The sequence below is a fragment of the Pseudophryne corroboree genome, chromosome 2 (genome assembly GCF_028390025.1).
Source record: "Pseudophryne corroboree isolate aPseCor3 chromosome 2, aPseCor3.hap2, whole genome shotgun sequence".
Classification (NCBI taxonomy): domain Eukaryota; kingdom Metazoa; phylum Chordata; class Amphibia; order Anura; family Myobatrachidae; genus Pseudophryne; species Pseudophryne corroboree.
This window is the reverse complement of record NC_086445.1, coordinates 228760482-228773831: the sequence shown is the minus strand read 5'-3', so window position 1 is coordinate 228773831 and position 13350 is coordinate 228760482. Positions and strand designations below refer to the sequence as shown.

At 44.4% G+C, this 13350-nt stretch overlaps 1 protein-coding gene across 4 annotated transcripts in view; it reads left to right on the top strand.

The window, feature by feature from the left end:
* The window catches only part of LRP1 (LDL receptor related protein 1), a 486645-nt gene that overhangs the window by 453271 nt on the left and 20024 nt on the right, over positions 1-13350 (top strand). For all 4 annotated transcript variants that reach the window (XM_063952427.1, XM_063952428.1, XM_063952429.1 and 1 more), the window contains 9 exons: positions 4432-4566; positions 7288-7407; positions 7647-7912; positions 8092-8270; positions 8915-9021; positions 9724-9840; positions 11178-11354; positions 12799-12939; positions 13030-13203. In XM_063952427.1, the coding sequence (XP_063808497.1) occupies positions 4432-4566; positions 7288-7407; positions 7647-7912; positions 8092-8270; positions 8915-9021; positions 9724-9840; positions 11178-11354; positions 12799-12939; positions 13030-13203 (1416 nt within the window). The remainder of the gene's footprint in view (positions 1-4431; positions 4567-7287; positions 7408-7646; positions 7913-8091; positions 8271-8914; positions 9022-9723; positions 9841-11177; positions 11355-12798; positions 12940-13029; positions 13204-13350) is intronic.

Below are 13350 nucleotides of genomic sequence, written 5' to 3'. Positions count from 1 at the left end.
CTCAGACCGGCAATAGCGTCGGCTTGGGTATGTAGCGCAGTAGCAGCATGGGCAGATAACTTGTCATCTGACATTGATACCCTAGATAGGGATAGCATTTTATTGACCTTGGGTCACATTAAAGACGCAGCCTTATATATGAGAGATGCTGCGAGAGACGTTGGGCTGTTAGGTTCAAGAGCCAACGCCATGGCAATTTCTGCTAGGCGAGCCCTGTGGACCCGCCAATGGACGGGTGATGCCGACTCAGAGACATATGGAAGTTTTGCCTTACAAGGGTGAGGTTTTATTTGGGGAGGGTCTCGCGGACCTGGTTTCCACAGCTACCGCGGGTAAATCTACTTTTTTACCTTATGTTCCCCCACAGCAAAAGAAAACACCACAATATCAGATGCAGTCCTTTCGGTCGCATAAGTCCAGAAGAGGTCGGGGCTCTTCCTTCCTCGCCAGAGGTAAAGGTAGATGGAAAAGAATGCCTGCTACGGCTAGTTCCCAGGAGCAGAAGTCCTCCCCGGCTTCTACTAAATCCACCGCATGACGCTGGGGCTCCGGGGGTCCGCGCCGGTGGGGGCACGTCTTCGACTCTTCAGCCAGGTCTGGGTTCAGTCAGACGTGGATCCTTGGGCGATGGAAATTGTATCCCAAGGCTACAAGCTGGAATTCGAAGAGGTGCCTCCTCGCGGATATTTAAAATCGGCTTTACCAGCTTCTCTCCCAGACAGGGAAATAGTTTTAGCTGCAATTCAAAAACTGTGTCAACAGCAAGTGATTATCAAGGTTCCCCTAGTCCAACAGAGGAAGGGGTACTATTCAACTCTGTTTGTGGTCCCGAAACTGGATGGCTCGGTCAGACCCATTCTGAATCTAAAATCCCTAAACCTGTACTTGAAAAAGTTCAAATTTAAGATGGAATCGCTCCGGGCAGTTATCTCCAGCCTGGAAGGGGGGATTTTATGGTGTCACTAGACATAAAGGATGCATACCTTCATGTCCCCATATATCCCCCTCATCAGGCGTACCTGAGATTCGCTGTACAGGACTGTCATTACCAGTTTCAGACGTTGCCGTTTGGGCTTTCCACGGCCCCGAGGATTTTCACCAAGGTAATGGCGGAAATGATGGTGCTCCTGCGCAGGTAGGGAGTCACAATTATCCCGTACTTGGACGATCTCCTGATAACAGCGAGATCAAGAGATCCGTTGCTGAAAAGCGTGTCGCTCTCCCTGAGAGTGCTGCAGCAGCATGGCTGGATTCTAAATCTACCAAAGTCACAGTTGATTCCAACGACTCGGCTATCTTTCTTAGGCATGATTCTGGACACGGAACAGAAGAGGGTTTTTCTCCCAATGGAAAAAGCCCAGGAACTCCAGAACATGGTCAGGGACCTGCTAAAACCAAAAAGAGTGTCAGTCCATCAATGCACTCGAGTACTGGGAAAAATGGTGGCGACCTACGAGGCCATCCCCTTCGGCAGGTTCCATGCGAGGACGTTTCAGTGGGACCTTCTGGACAAGTGGTCGGGGTCCCATCTACAAATACATCGGAAAATAAGTCTGTCCCCCAGGGCCAGGGTGTCTCTCCTGTGGTGGCTGCAGAGTACTCACCTTCTCGAGGGTCGCAGGTTCGGCATTCAAGACTGGGTTCTGGTGACCACGGACGCGAGGATGGGGAGCAGTCACACAAGGAAGAAATTTTCAGGGACTATGGTCAAGCCAGGAGGCTTGTCTACACATCAACGTACTGGAATTGAGGGCCATATACAAAAGTCTACGACAAGCGGAGAATCTTCTTCGCGGCCTACCGGTGCTGATTCAATCAGACAACGTCACAGCCGTGGCTCATGTAAACCCCCAAGGCGGGACAAGGAGCAGAGTGGCAATGGCGGAAGCCACCAGGATTCTTCGCTGGGCGGAAAATCACGTAAGCGCTTTGTCAGCAGTCTTCATTCCGGGAGTGGACAACTGGAAAGCAGACTTCCTCAGCAGACACGATCTCCATCCAGGAGAGTGGGGACTTCATCAAGTAGTTTTTGCAGAGATAACAAGTCGTTGGCGACTTCCTCAAATAGACATGATGGCGTCACGCCTCAACAAGAAGCTTTGGAGATATTGTGCCAGGTCAAGGGACCCTCAGGCAGTAGCGGTAGACGCCCTGGTGACACCATGGGTGTTTCAGTCGGTCTATGTGTTCCCTCCTCTTCCACTCATCTCAAAAATATTAAGAATCATAAGGCGAAAAAGAGTGCAGACAATACTCATTGTTCCAGATTGGCCTCGAAGGGCCTGGTATTCAGACCTTCAGGACATGCTCACAGAAGATCCGTGGCCTCTTCCTCTCAGGGAGGACCTGTTGCAGCAGGGGCCCTACGTGTTCCAAGACTTACCGCGGTTACGTTTGATGGCATGGCGGTTGAACACCGAATCCTAGCTGGGAAAGGTATTCCGGAGGATGTCATCCCTACTCTGATAAAGGCTAGGAAGGAGGTGACGGCGAAACACTATCACCGTATCTGGAGGAAGTTTGTATCTTGGTGTGAAGCCAAGAATGCTCCTACGGAAGATTTCCGCCTGGGCCGTTTTCTCCACTTTCTACAAACAGGAGTGGATATGGGCCTAAAGTTAGGCTCTATTAAGGTACAGATTTCGGCCCTATCAATATTCTTTCAGAAGGAATTGGCTTCTCTCCCAAACTTTTGTGAACGGAGTACTGCACATCCAGCCTCCTTTTGTGCCCCCAGTGGCACCATGGGACCTTAACGTGGTGTTACAGTTCCTAAAATCACACTGGTTTGAACCTCTTCAAACAGTTGAATTAAAATTTCTCACTTGGAAAGTGGTCATGTTGCTGGCCTTTGCATCTGCAAGGCGGGTGTCCGAATTGGCGGCTTTGTCTCACAAGAGCCCCTATCTGATTTTCCATGTGGATCGAGCAGAGTTGAGAACTCTTCCTCAATTTCTGCCTAAGGTGGTTTTGTCATTTCATATGAACCAACCTATTGTGGTGCCTGTGGCTACGGGGGACTTGAAGGATTCCAAGTCCCTTGATGTAGTCAGGGCCTTAAAAATGTATGTAGCCAGGACGGCTCGAGTTCGGAAAACAGAGGCACTGTTTGTCCTGTATGCGGCCAACAAAGTTGGCGCTCCTGCTTCTAAGCAGACTATTGCTCGCTGGATCTGTAACACGATCCAGCAGGCTAATTCTACGGCTGGATTGCCGGTACCAAATTCGGTAAAGGCCCATTCAACTAGGAAGGTGGGCTCTTCTTGGGCGGCTGCCCGAGGTGTCTCGGCATTGCAACTTTGCCGAGCGGCTACTTGGTCGGGTCCAAACACTTTTGCTAAATTCTACAAGTTTGATGCCTTGGCTGAGGAGGACCTCATGTTTGCTCAATCGGTGCTGCAGAGTCATCCGCACTCTCCCGCCCAGTCTGGAGCTTTGGTATAATCCCCATGGTCCTTACGGAGTCCCCAGCTTCCTCTAGGACGTAAGAGAAAATAAGATTTTAAACCTACCTGTAAATCTTTTTCTCCTAGTCCGTAGAGGATGCTGGGCGCCCGTCCCAGTGCGGACTAAATTCTGCAAGACTTGTATATAGTTATTGCTTACATAAGGGTTATGTTACGGTTTTGATCAGTCTCTGGCTGATGCTGTTTTGTTTCATACTGTTAACTGGTTCGTATGTTCCAAGTTGTACGGTGTGGTTGGTGTGGGCTGGTATGTATCTTGCCCTTAGATTAACAAAAATCCTTTCCTCGTACTGTCCGTCTCCTCTGGGCACAGTTCTCTAACTGAGGTCTGGAGGAGGGGCATAGAGGGAGGAGCCAGTGCACACCCATCTAAAGTCTTTATAGTGCCCATGTCTCCTGCGGAGCCTGTCTATACCCCATGGTCCTAACGGAGTGCCCAGCATCCTCTACGGACTAGGAGAAAAAGATTTACCGGTAGGTTTAAAATCTTATTTTAACCCATTTAATTATGTTACTGCCTAAATATGATAAACATGAAGCCATTATAAACCATACCACAATAGAAGGGCATATGCTTTATGTAATAAGGCTTCAGTACTGTAATATGTTGACATTTGAAGCAAAATATTAGAATAAAGCTTCAATGCTGCTGGAACATGTGGTTCGGTATGACTTCACTTGATCTGATAAACACATTTATTTTAGTGCCAGTTGTATGAAGAACTCTACTTCAGTCACATGGAATTCATTTAAAGTATATTATTAGAAGCAAGGGGGCCTATATACTTAGCCTTGGAGAGAGAGATAAAGTACCGATCATCAAGCATTTAGGAGCTGATTGGCTGGTACTTTATCTCCGTCCACTTTGTCTCTCTCAAGTCTTAGTACATAGACCCCACAATTTGGCAACTGTGTCAGAAATCAGTGCCATTGGATTAATGTTCCGTATTGTCTAATCTGACAGATGTTCAAAACTATGGCTGCCATGAAAATAGCACAGTTTGTGGAGAGGAGATGAAGTGCATCCAGACAGCAACCAGTGTGTACTGCACTTGTAAAGAGGGTTTCCAGAAGATTCCAGGCAGCAATGCATGCAGAGGTAAGGACAAGCTGATAAACCTTTGCTTGTTTCCCCGGTAATAATAACCAGTATATGATTGTTTACTTACTACTTTCAGTACACTATGCTCTAACCTGATGCCTGACTTCTAATATAGAAATACACATGTCCTCATACACTGCGGCTTCAGTCTCGCCAAGCAGCCCTGCCCGCACACATCTCGGCCAGGCATCTGCCTTTTTCACTCAAAGTGTGCATCTTAGTCACATAAATAAAACACCTGGAAGCGACCAAACTACATTGCTAGACTGCACTGAACAATTTTATGTGTGATATATGTACATCTGTGTGCAAATGTGTTTGAATCTGTATAGGAAGTGCTATGTTGCAGAGGCCGCATCTTTTTCTCGCTCCAGAATCCATTGTGTGTCTGTCATCTGCAGCTTTGTACGTGTTTAATACTAATTTCTGTGCGGCCCAGCATCTGTAGTACACTTTTAGTGGCGTTGCTGTGCTGAGAATAAGACACCAAATGTAAAGATAAACGGTACGCTGTAAGTCTCTGAGCATTTCCGTCACCCCAGCGTCTCATGCAATACTGAGGCTAAGTGAAGATAAATCTGTACAAAGTGGTCTTATATAGGAGAGTTGGTAATAACCTTTTTTTAGACGTACAGATGGAGACACGCTCATCTAGCCTTTTCTGCTGCACCTAGGTGCACCAAGGTTTATTAGCATAAGCCTTTCATCTATTGTTTTCAGCTGCAATACAATACAGAGAGAACAATACAGCAGGAGTTTTTCAAGAGCTAATCAAAACTGAAAGCTGTGAGAAAATAATTGATTGTGAGGGGAGATAATTTCCTCTACACAGCGGATTTCCTCTCAGCTATCCTAGTGAAGGACACAACAGTCACATTTAGCCACCTTCAGCTACAAGTAGTAATACTTTATATTCAAATTGACCTCGACATTAGTGAATATTAGACTTTTTTTTGTATATAACGCAGCTTTTATTTTAGCCTTAGTCATTATTCAGTTGAAGTACAGTGTTAGATGAGCACAGTCTTCGTACTGTAACTCTTCTGTCAAAAATGATCTGTCTTTGCTTCTGTCTGCACCATATCACTTGTTTCACTGCTGGAATGTGACCTTGTTGCAGAATGAATGGATTGTCCCAGAGCTATTCTTAGACTAGAATTTCTGCAAATTCACAAAGACACTACAAAATGACATTGTGCGGAGAAGCAAAATGCTCCATTAGTCCTACTGGAACTTTTCACTCAAAAATTGTGCTCTTCTGCGGCACGAACATTGCTAATCTCTTCTTGGCAGTACATAGAAATGAAATAATGTAAATGTCAAAGGTACAAAAACAATTCTGTTAATGATACATAGTTCTCCCGCTGCAGTAGGTGGATGCAGGTAGTTTCACCTTTAGTAGACAGGGCATTGTAGAATACATCTACTGCTGTGTACAGGAACCTGCACTTACAGTATTTACATAGATTTGCATTTTATGTGGGAAAGCTTCCGCTGCCATCTGGTGGATTCCCCATATTGCCCCACACTGCTATTAATGGAGTTGCTTATATCCACTTTGGTCCTCATTCTCTCCTACTGTGGAAAGCGGTTCACCCCCATGAACATTGCTGGGCCGGGTAAAATCGCTCAGTGTGTATGAACAGTGCGATTTTCCGCCCCGCGATGTTCACATCATCACTGTGCATACACACTGGAAAAAACGCCCAGTGTGTATGCACCTTAAGCCACAGGTCAAGGTGCAGGATTTTTGTAAGCAGTGGGCCAGGTTTAGTCTGCTATCCTTCCTTTGTTCTGTTCTGTTCACCTGGTAGGTCAGATTTCTCCTGGTCTCCCCCTTTATTTTTATTTTTTTTATTTTTTCTCAGTCCTTGGATGTTGTCTATTGTCTGCAGAACTATCTATCCAGCCCACTGGAGGATTTAGGTTGGCAAGCTAGTGTTGTTATACTTTAGTATTTCCAACTGTTTTCTTGTGGCACACTTCTTAGGTGGAATGTTACGGGGCATCTGCAGACTAGGTATGGCAGCCTTATGCCCACTTTTGCAAACTTTTACGTAGTGATAATTGCTACATCCTTAGTTAGAAGGGCCATCCAGGCAGCTGTGTATTCTTAGATGTTTTCTCCTCTCGTTGAATGTGGCTTTGTGAGCTCACACCATCTGTGTGCACCTGTTGCAGATGGAGAAAACAGTACAGTATGTGTGTACTTCAAAATCTTTTTTTACAATGGTGTGGGAAGACTCAGAGCGTCCCACCCAAGAATTATTGTTGTAGTTATAAACTGATGAGGAACAGGAAATTTGGGAGATTATAACTGGAATAGTAAAGTGTCTACACACACTAGAGGGAACATTTTTATAGTACACTAAGAACCACTGACATCTCCGAGGGATACAAAGCATTTTGCCCCACTTTATGATATGTATAGGATTTCATATGAGAGGCACAGGTGCAGAGAGGGTGGTGGGTACTGATTGGCCTGGAGGGCCTGTGCCAGCCATGGGACCAGAGTAACCCCCCTGTGCCTGCACAATCATAATAGTTCACCTTCATCAGAGCGCCCGTGGCCACCCTTCTGAGCTTGGGCACGCCCCCTCTCCAGTAAATGGGCCATGATGAGATGCCTGTCCCTATGATACTGGTCTATAGTGAGTCCTAGTTACTGTGTTTCCAGTTGAATCTCACCTCCTGTTATTACCCCTTACTTTCTTCTAGATGTCAATGAGTGCCTGGCATTTGGTACATGCTCACAGATCTGTAACAACACCAAAGGCTCCTACCTGTGCACCTGTGCAAAGAACTTCATCAAGTCGAATCACACTTGCAAAGCAGATGGTAAGAGGGGGTGATTGTCTGATTATTCCTTAATACAGTGCACTGTTGTTTTGCATATAGCTATGTATTCCATTGATTGGGTTGATGAGTTACTGTCTCAAAACTTGTGTCCACCACTCATTAGCAATGCAGTTCTACAGTGCAGCATCATGAGTGCCCCTGTCGTGTGCAGAAGGTGTTGCAGCTGCGTCCTCCTGCTAGTGTGTTTCTGCAGCCTGATTCTATTCTCTTGTTCTCAGGGGCAAACCAAATCCTGTACATTGCTGATGACAATGAGATCAGAAGTGTCTACCCATTCAATCCCAACTCTGCATATGAGCAGACATTCAGAGGGGATCAGAACGTGCGCATTGATGCCATGGACGTGTATGTGAAGGGCAACAAGATGTACTGGAGCAACTGGCACACGGGAAAGATCTCTTATCTAGAGCTGCTTGGGCCCTTAACTTCCACCACCTCCAACCGCAACAAGAGGCAGATCGATGAGGGGGTGACCGATCTGGATGTGAGTTTGTCCACTAGTGTGGATTACAGGCAGACTTCCGTCATGTAGCCTGCAACCTTATGCTTAATGACGGTCGTGGAACGTAATATCTAACTTAAGGGGCGCTTTTATCCCCTATAATCAGCAGGAGTGGTCACCTGGGGAGTATAATATGTGCCTGACCTCTCTTTTGTCTGCAGATCCCTGGCCTGAAGATGCCCAGAGGCATTGCTGTTGATTGGGTAGCAGGAAACCTTTATTGGACGGATTCAGGCCGTGATGTCATTGAGGTGGCTCAGATGAAGGGAGAACATCGGAAGACACTGATCTCTGGCATGATTGATGAACCCCATGCCATAGTGGTGGATCCTTTAAGGGGGTAATGAATAATGTGCTCAATGTTTGGTCACCTGTTAATATTTTCCAGAGCAGATTCATAGAATAGAGAAAAATGAAAACTTTAGTAGAATATTTTAAAATAGCTTACGGGGGTCTATGTACGTACTAAGCATTGGAGAGAGATTCAGTAATTAAGTACCAGCCAATCAGCTCCTACCTGCCATGTTACAGGCTGGGTTTGATAAATGACAGGAGCTGCTTGGTACTTAATCTCTCTCCAATGCTTAGTAAATAGATCTCTGAGTCTCATGGTTTTATGACCCAATCCTGCAGCACAAATAGAACTGGGCAAGTAAAATCATAGAAATAAAGAATAAAAATGTAAGTATTGAGACTGCTGAAAACTGGAAAAACTTGACAAGGAATATAATAAAAATAAAAGCATGGAATAAGAAAGGATGTTTGCATGGAAATATGAGGTATACTGGAAAGTGAGGTATACTGTACGCATTGCTAAGTAATTAAGGAGCCAGGTATCACTGGTTTGTCATGGCGGTTTGTTGAGGCTTTCTAACACTTATTTTGTTCAGGAGTAAAATCGACAACTTGTATCCTTTTTATTATTTTAATACCTAGGTATACAGAATTCCCATTTTATAAAATGGTACCTCTCTTTTCATTTAGAACTATGTACTGGTCTGACTGGGGTAACCAACCAAAAATTGAAACTGCATCTATGGATGGAACAATGAGAGAGACTTTGGTAGAGGACAACATTCAATGGCCTACCGGTAGGTGCTACAAGATACTAGTCTGCTATCAGGATAAGAGAAGGGTGATATTCGGGGGACAGTATTCCTTGCATCATTCTATAAAGTGTTCTATGACAATATAAGGATAAGAACTTACCAAGCTTGACGTATTAATCATTAGTACATATTACATATAGGGGTGTATTCAATTGTTGCCGGTATTTCCGACTGTCGGAAATGCCGTCTCTTTTCACCAGAATTAGGTCGAATTTGCGTTCGACCTATTCAGTGCAAGTGCCGTTTTTCCGACTGTCTGAAAAACCGGCACTTGTTGAAACCACGTGGTCGCCGATTCACGTGTTTCTGTCGGAAGAACGGCTACTCCCGACAGTTTAAGGGTAATGCAGATTCGACTTGTTAACAAGTCGAATCTGCATTGTCTAAATACTGGGCATTTGCGGCCAGCATTGAATACTGAACTGTCGGATCTTCCCCGTCGGAGAGGATCCGACATTAATTGAATACACCCCATAGTAGAATTGACAGTACCTGTATAAAGTTATTACATGACACTGCAGTTTCACCAATGTCTCCTCTTACATATATATGTTTTTGTGTAATGAGCAGTTATACCAGTCACACTTGGTTAGTACTTCACGCAGCAGTTCAGCTTGGATGGTGGTAAGGTCTTCAGCATGACTTGATTTCATTGTGTTCTTTGTTTGCACTCTCCTTTCACAGGCTTAGCAGTGGATTATTACAATGAGCGCCTTTACTGGGCTGATGCCAAATTATCTATAATCAGCAGTATTCGTCTTAATGGAACAGACCCTGTTGTGGTGATCAGTAACAAGAAAGGTAACAATTGCGTTACTGCCCTTTTGTTGTTATTAAAAAATCAAATAAAAAAAGTCACTGCTACACCGAACATGTTACACTTGTTTAATACAAAAACATTTAGGCATCAACATATGGCACTCAGCAGACACATGCAGCCATGTGCACATATATGTGACAATCAAAAATATCAATGTCAAGTAAAGTGATATAAATGTACAATATTAGCATACATGTCTGATAATAATAAAAATATATATATGAAGTGATGGAATTTCCTTCCATGGAATGGTTGGTAAATACCCTCTCTGATTGTGAAGGCTGTTCTGCGCAACCGCAGGGTTGCTGAAATGTCCGATGGTGCAACCGATGTTCTTCTGATGCTCTATCGTCTCATGCAAGCAGCTGATCTGCCAGTGGGAATCTCATTATAAGAGACTGCTCCTGAGACATTTACCTCTGCATCATGCCCATTGTCACTCCTTGCAGTTAGAAGCTGGTTTAATCTGTAGCTGCAAAGGGTTCTTTTCAGTGAGTAGTAGAATTATGGAAGCACTCCTGCAAGCACTGGTACTGACACTGCCAGAGGCGTAACTCTGGGAGGCAACAGAGTCATCTGTCGCCGGGCTCCTGCTCTGAATGGGGGGCACCTCTCCTCCCATTCTGCGACTTCATTGAATTAAGTTAATTGATAGCTGCTGCTATCTTTTCAGTGGTCGACTTCCTCACAGGTCCCTGCACCTTACAAATCACACCCACTTTATTATACTGTAGATACAAATTTTACAAGCGTCAAACCCAGGATTAGAATCCACGACCTCTTACACTGAAAGCAGACACCTCACTGATGAAGCGGTTTGCTCCTGTATAGAAAATATGAGCATTCTAACTACAGTATATGAAGCTACTTTTCTGACAATTACACATAACGTCATATAATTAGAATTCTCATGCTTCCTGTATAGGAGCAAATGGATCTATCCACGCCAGATACATGAATATATTTATCTAAGTATGGGGGGGGGCACACACCGATATTTATCTTGCCTCCGGGCAACTGGGATGAACTTGCGCCCTGGACACTGCATTTCTAGTTGGTGGTAATTTCATGTGCATTTGTTTTCCACTTGTACCTTCCCGACTGAAGCCCAGAAAAATACTGAAGTCTCTATGGGAGTATGGCGGGGGTGGGCCGTTACTAATATAAATATTTAAATGTGCCTATCCCAGCTACGCCCCATCAATATCCCAAGAGTACTCCAGTGCCCCCTGTGGATTCGAAGAAAAGGATTGATCTGTTAAGTACCATAATCCTATTTTTTCCAAGAACAATAATTTATTCTCCTATTTTGTCACAGGTCTGGCCCATCCATTTAGCATTGACATATTTGAGGATTACATCTTTGGAGTAACATACATAAACAATATAGTGTTTAAAGTGCACAAGTTTGGACACGGCCCAGTGACCAACCTCACGTGGGGAATAAATCATGCTACTGACGTGGTTCTGCACCACCAGCACAAGCAACCTGAAGGTAACAACTGGGACATTGCTATGGATTGCTGAAATAATGGGGAGATTCAGCAATAATACAGGGGCTCAGATTCGCAATAAAGGCTTCCTTTAATACTCCAGTGTTGGGTGTATTGTCCTAGGGAAAAGATGGCACCTGCATAGATTGTGGGGAAGAGGCAAGCTATTGGAGGAATTGTGATGCTTTGACAATGTTCTGCTAGGAAACACTGGGTTCTGCTATTCATATGGACATTAATTTGACACGCACACGTGTCCTTATACATCTATCCTCAATACACCATACATCATGAGCTGCCAGGTCCGGGTCAACTCTGCCAGCATTTGGCATTTCTTTTTTGACGAACGCAGTGCAACTATGATGCACAAGGAGATGGTGCCGATTAATTTGTTATGCAACACTTAAATATTGTGTGTGACTTTATCAGCACACTATACTGGTGCATATGTGTCACATTGAGTTGTGACTAAAATGCACTGTCACCAGGAACGGCGCAAAAAAGATGCCCAACATTGGCAGTGTTTCACTGGTCCTGCCCCCCCCCGAATTGGTCTGTTTGGCATGACTGCAGCAGTGATGTATGAGGACACATCTGTACCATGTACTTAAACATTGTTGCAGATCCTTTCATGGCAACAGTATTTTCCAATGGGATTGGCCTTTTCAGCAGGAAAATGTCTCCTACTACACTGGATTGATTGCCCAAGAAAGGTTTGAGGAAACTGATTAAGAGTTGAGGGTGTTGCCTTGGATCTTAATCCAATCATGGTATGTGGTGGAGCAATAAAGGCCGATACGTGGCAGCTCCACCTTGCAGCAATATTATAATTAGGTTACTAATACTGCTCTATAATGGTATGCCTTCTTTGGACTCTACAAGACCTCTGAAAGTGTCCTGTGGTATCTGGTACCATGATGTTAATATACTGTTTGTCTGTCAATCCGATATATATTTATATGTTGGGCAAAAGTCCCTGCTTTCCTCATCTGTTTTCCCTTCTCACTATATAGGTGGTATTCAAGTTATATATATCGCACCCAATCTTCTTTCTAAAGTGATCCCTGTTATCGCGCCCATAGTAATCAGGTTTTATCTGCGTAAAGGGTTGGGCGCCCTCGCTACCCTAGGGGGTAGTGAGCTGAAATTATTATACCATGCCCGTCAGCAGAAACAGGATGGGTGTGGAAGGGGTGAAAATAATTGAATACCGCCCTATATCTAATAGATTGTAAGATCCAATGACAGGGTTCTCTCCCCTTTGTGTCCTCCATGTGATTATGTAATTTAAGCACTGTAATTATGTATAGATGGAAGTTATGTTTGTACTTTTGCAATGTGTTATGTGTTACTGTGCTGTGGAACCTTTTGCGGCTTTGTATAAATTCAAATGTTACTAATACGATATATACTTTATAAATAATGGTTTGATCTGTTTGTCCTTAGTGACAAATCCATGTGATCGGAAGAAGTGCGAGTGGCTGTGCTTGTTGAGTCCTAGTGGACCAGTTTGCACATGTCCGAATGGGAGAAGACTGGACAATGGTACATGCAAGCTCATCCCATCTCCTACTCAGTCACCTGACGGTAAGTGGGGAGACAAGTGAACACAAATCTATATGAATGGATCTTTCTGTATTTGTATCTTATGAAATGTTCTCTTGCATCTGTATTTAGAACCCATCCCTGATGCATGCAGTCTTGAGTGTTTGAATGGAGGGCAGTGTTTCCTGAATGCCAGAAAACAACCTAAGTGCCGCTGTTCACCTAGTTATCATGGAGAGAGGTGTGAAATTGATCAGTGTCGGGACTACTGTAAGAATGGAGGAAATTGTGCCCCATCACACACAGGTAACGAAACGGGAGAATGACACGGGCACACAAATAGTGCGTGCTCCGAAGAGATAATGGGGAATATCCTATTAGCTGGGGTAAATTACTGCCAGCAATAAAGTACGCTCCATTATATTAATGAGGTCGTTCTTTTTTACCTTGTTG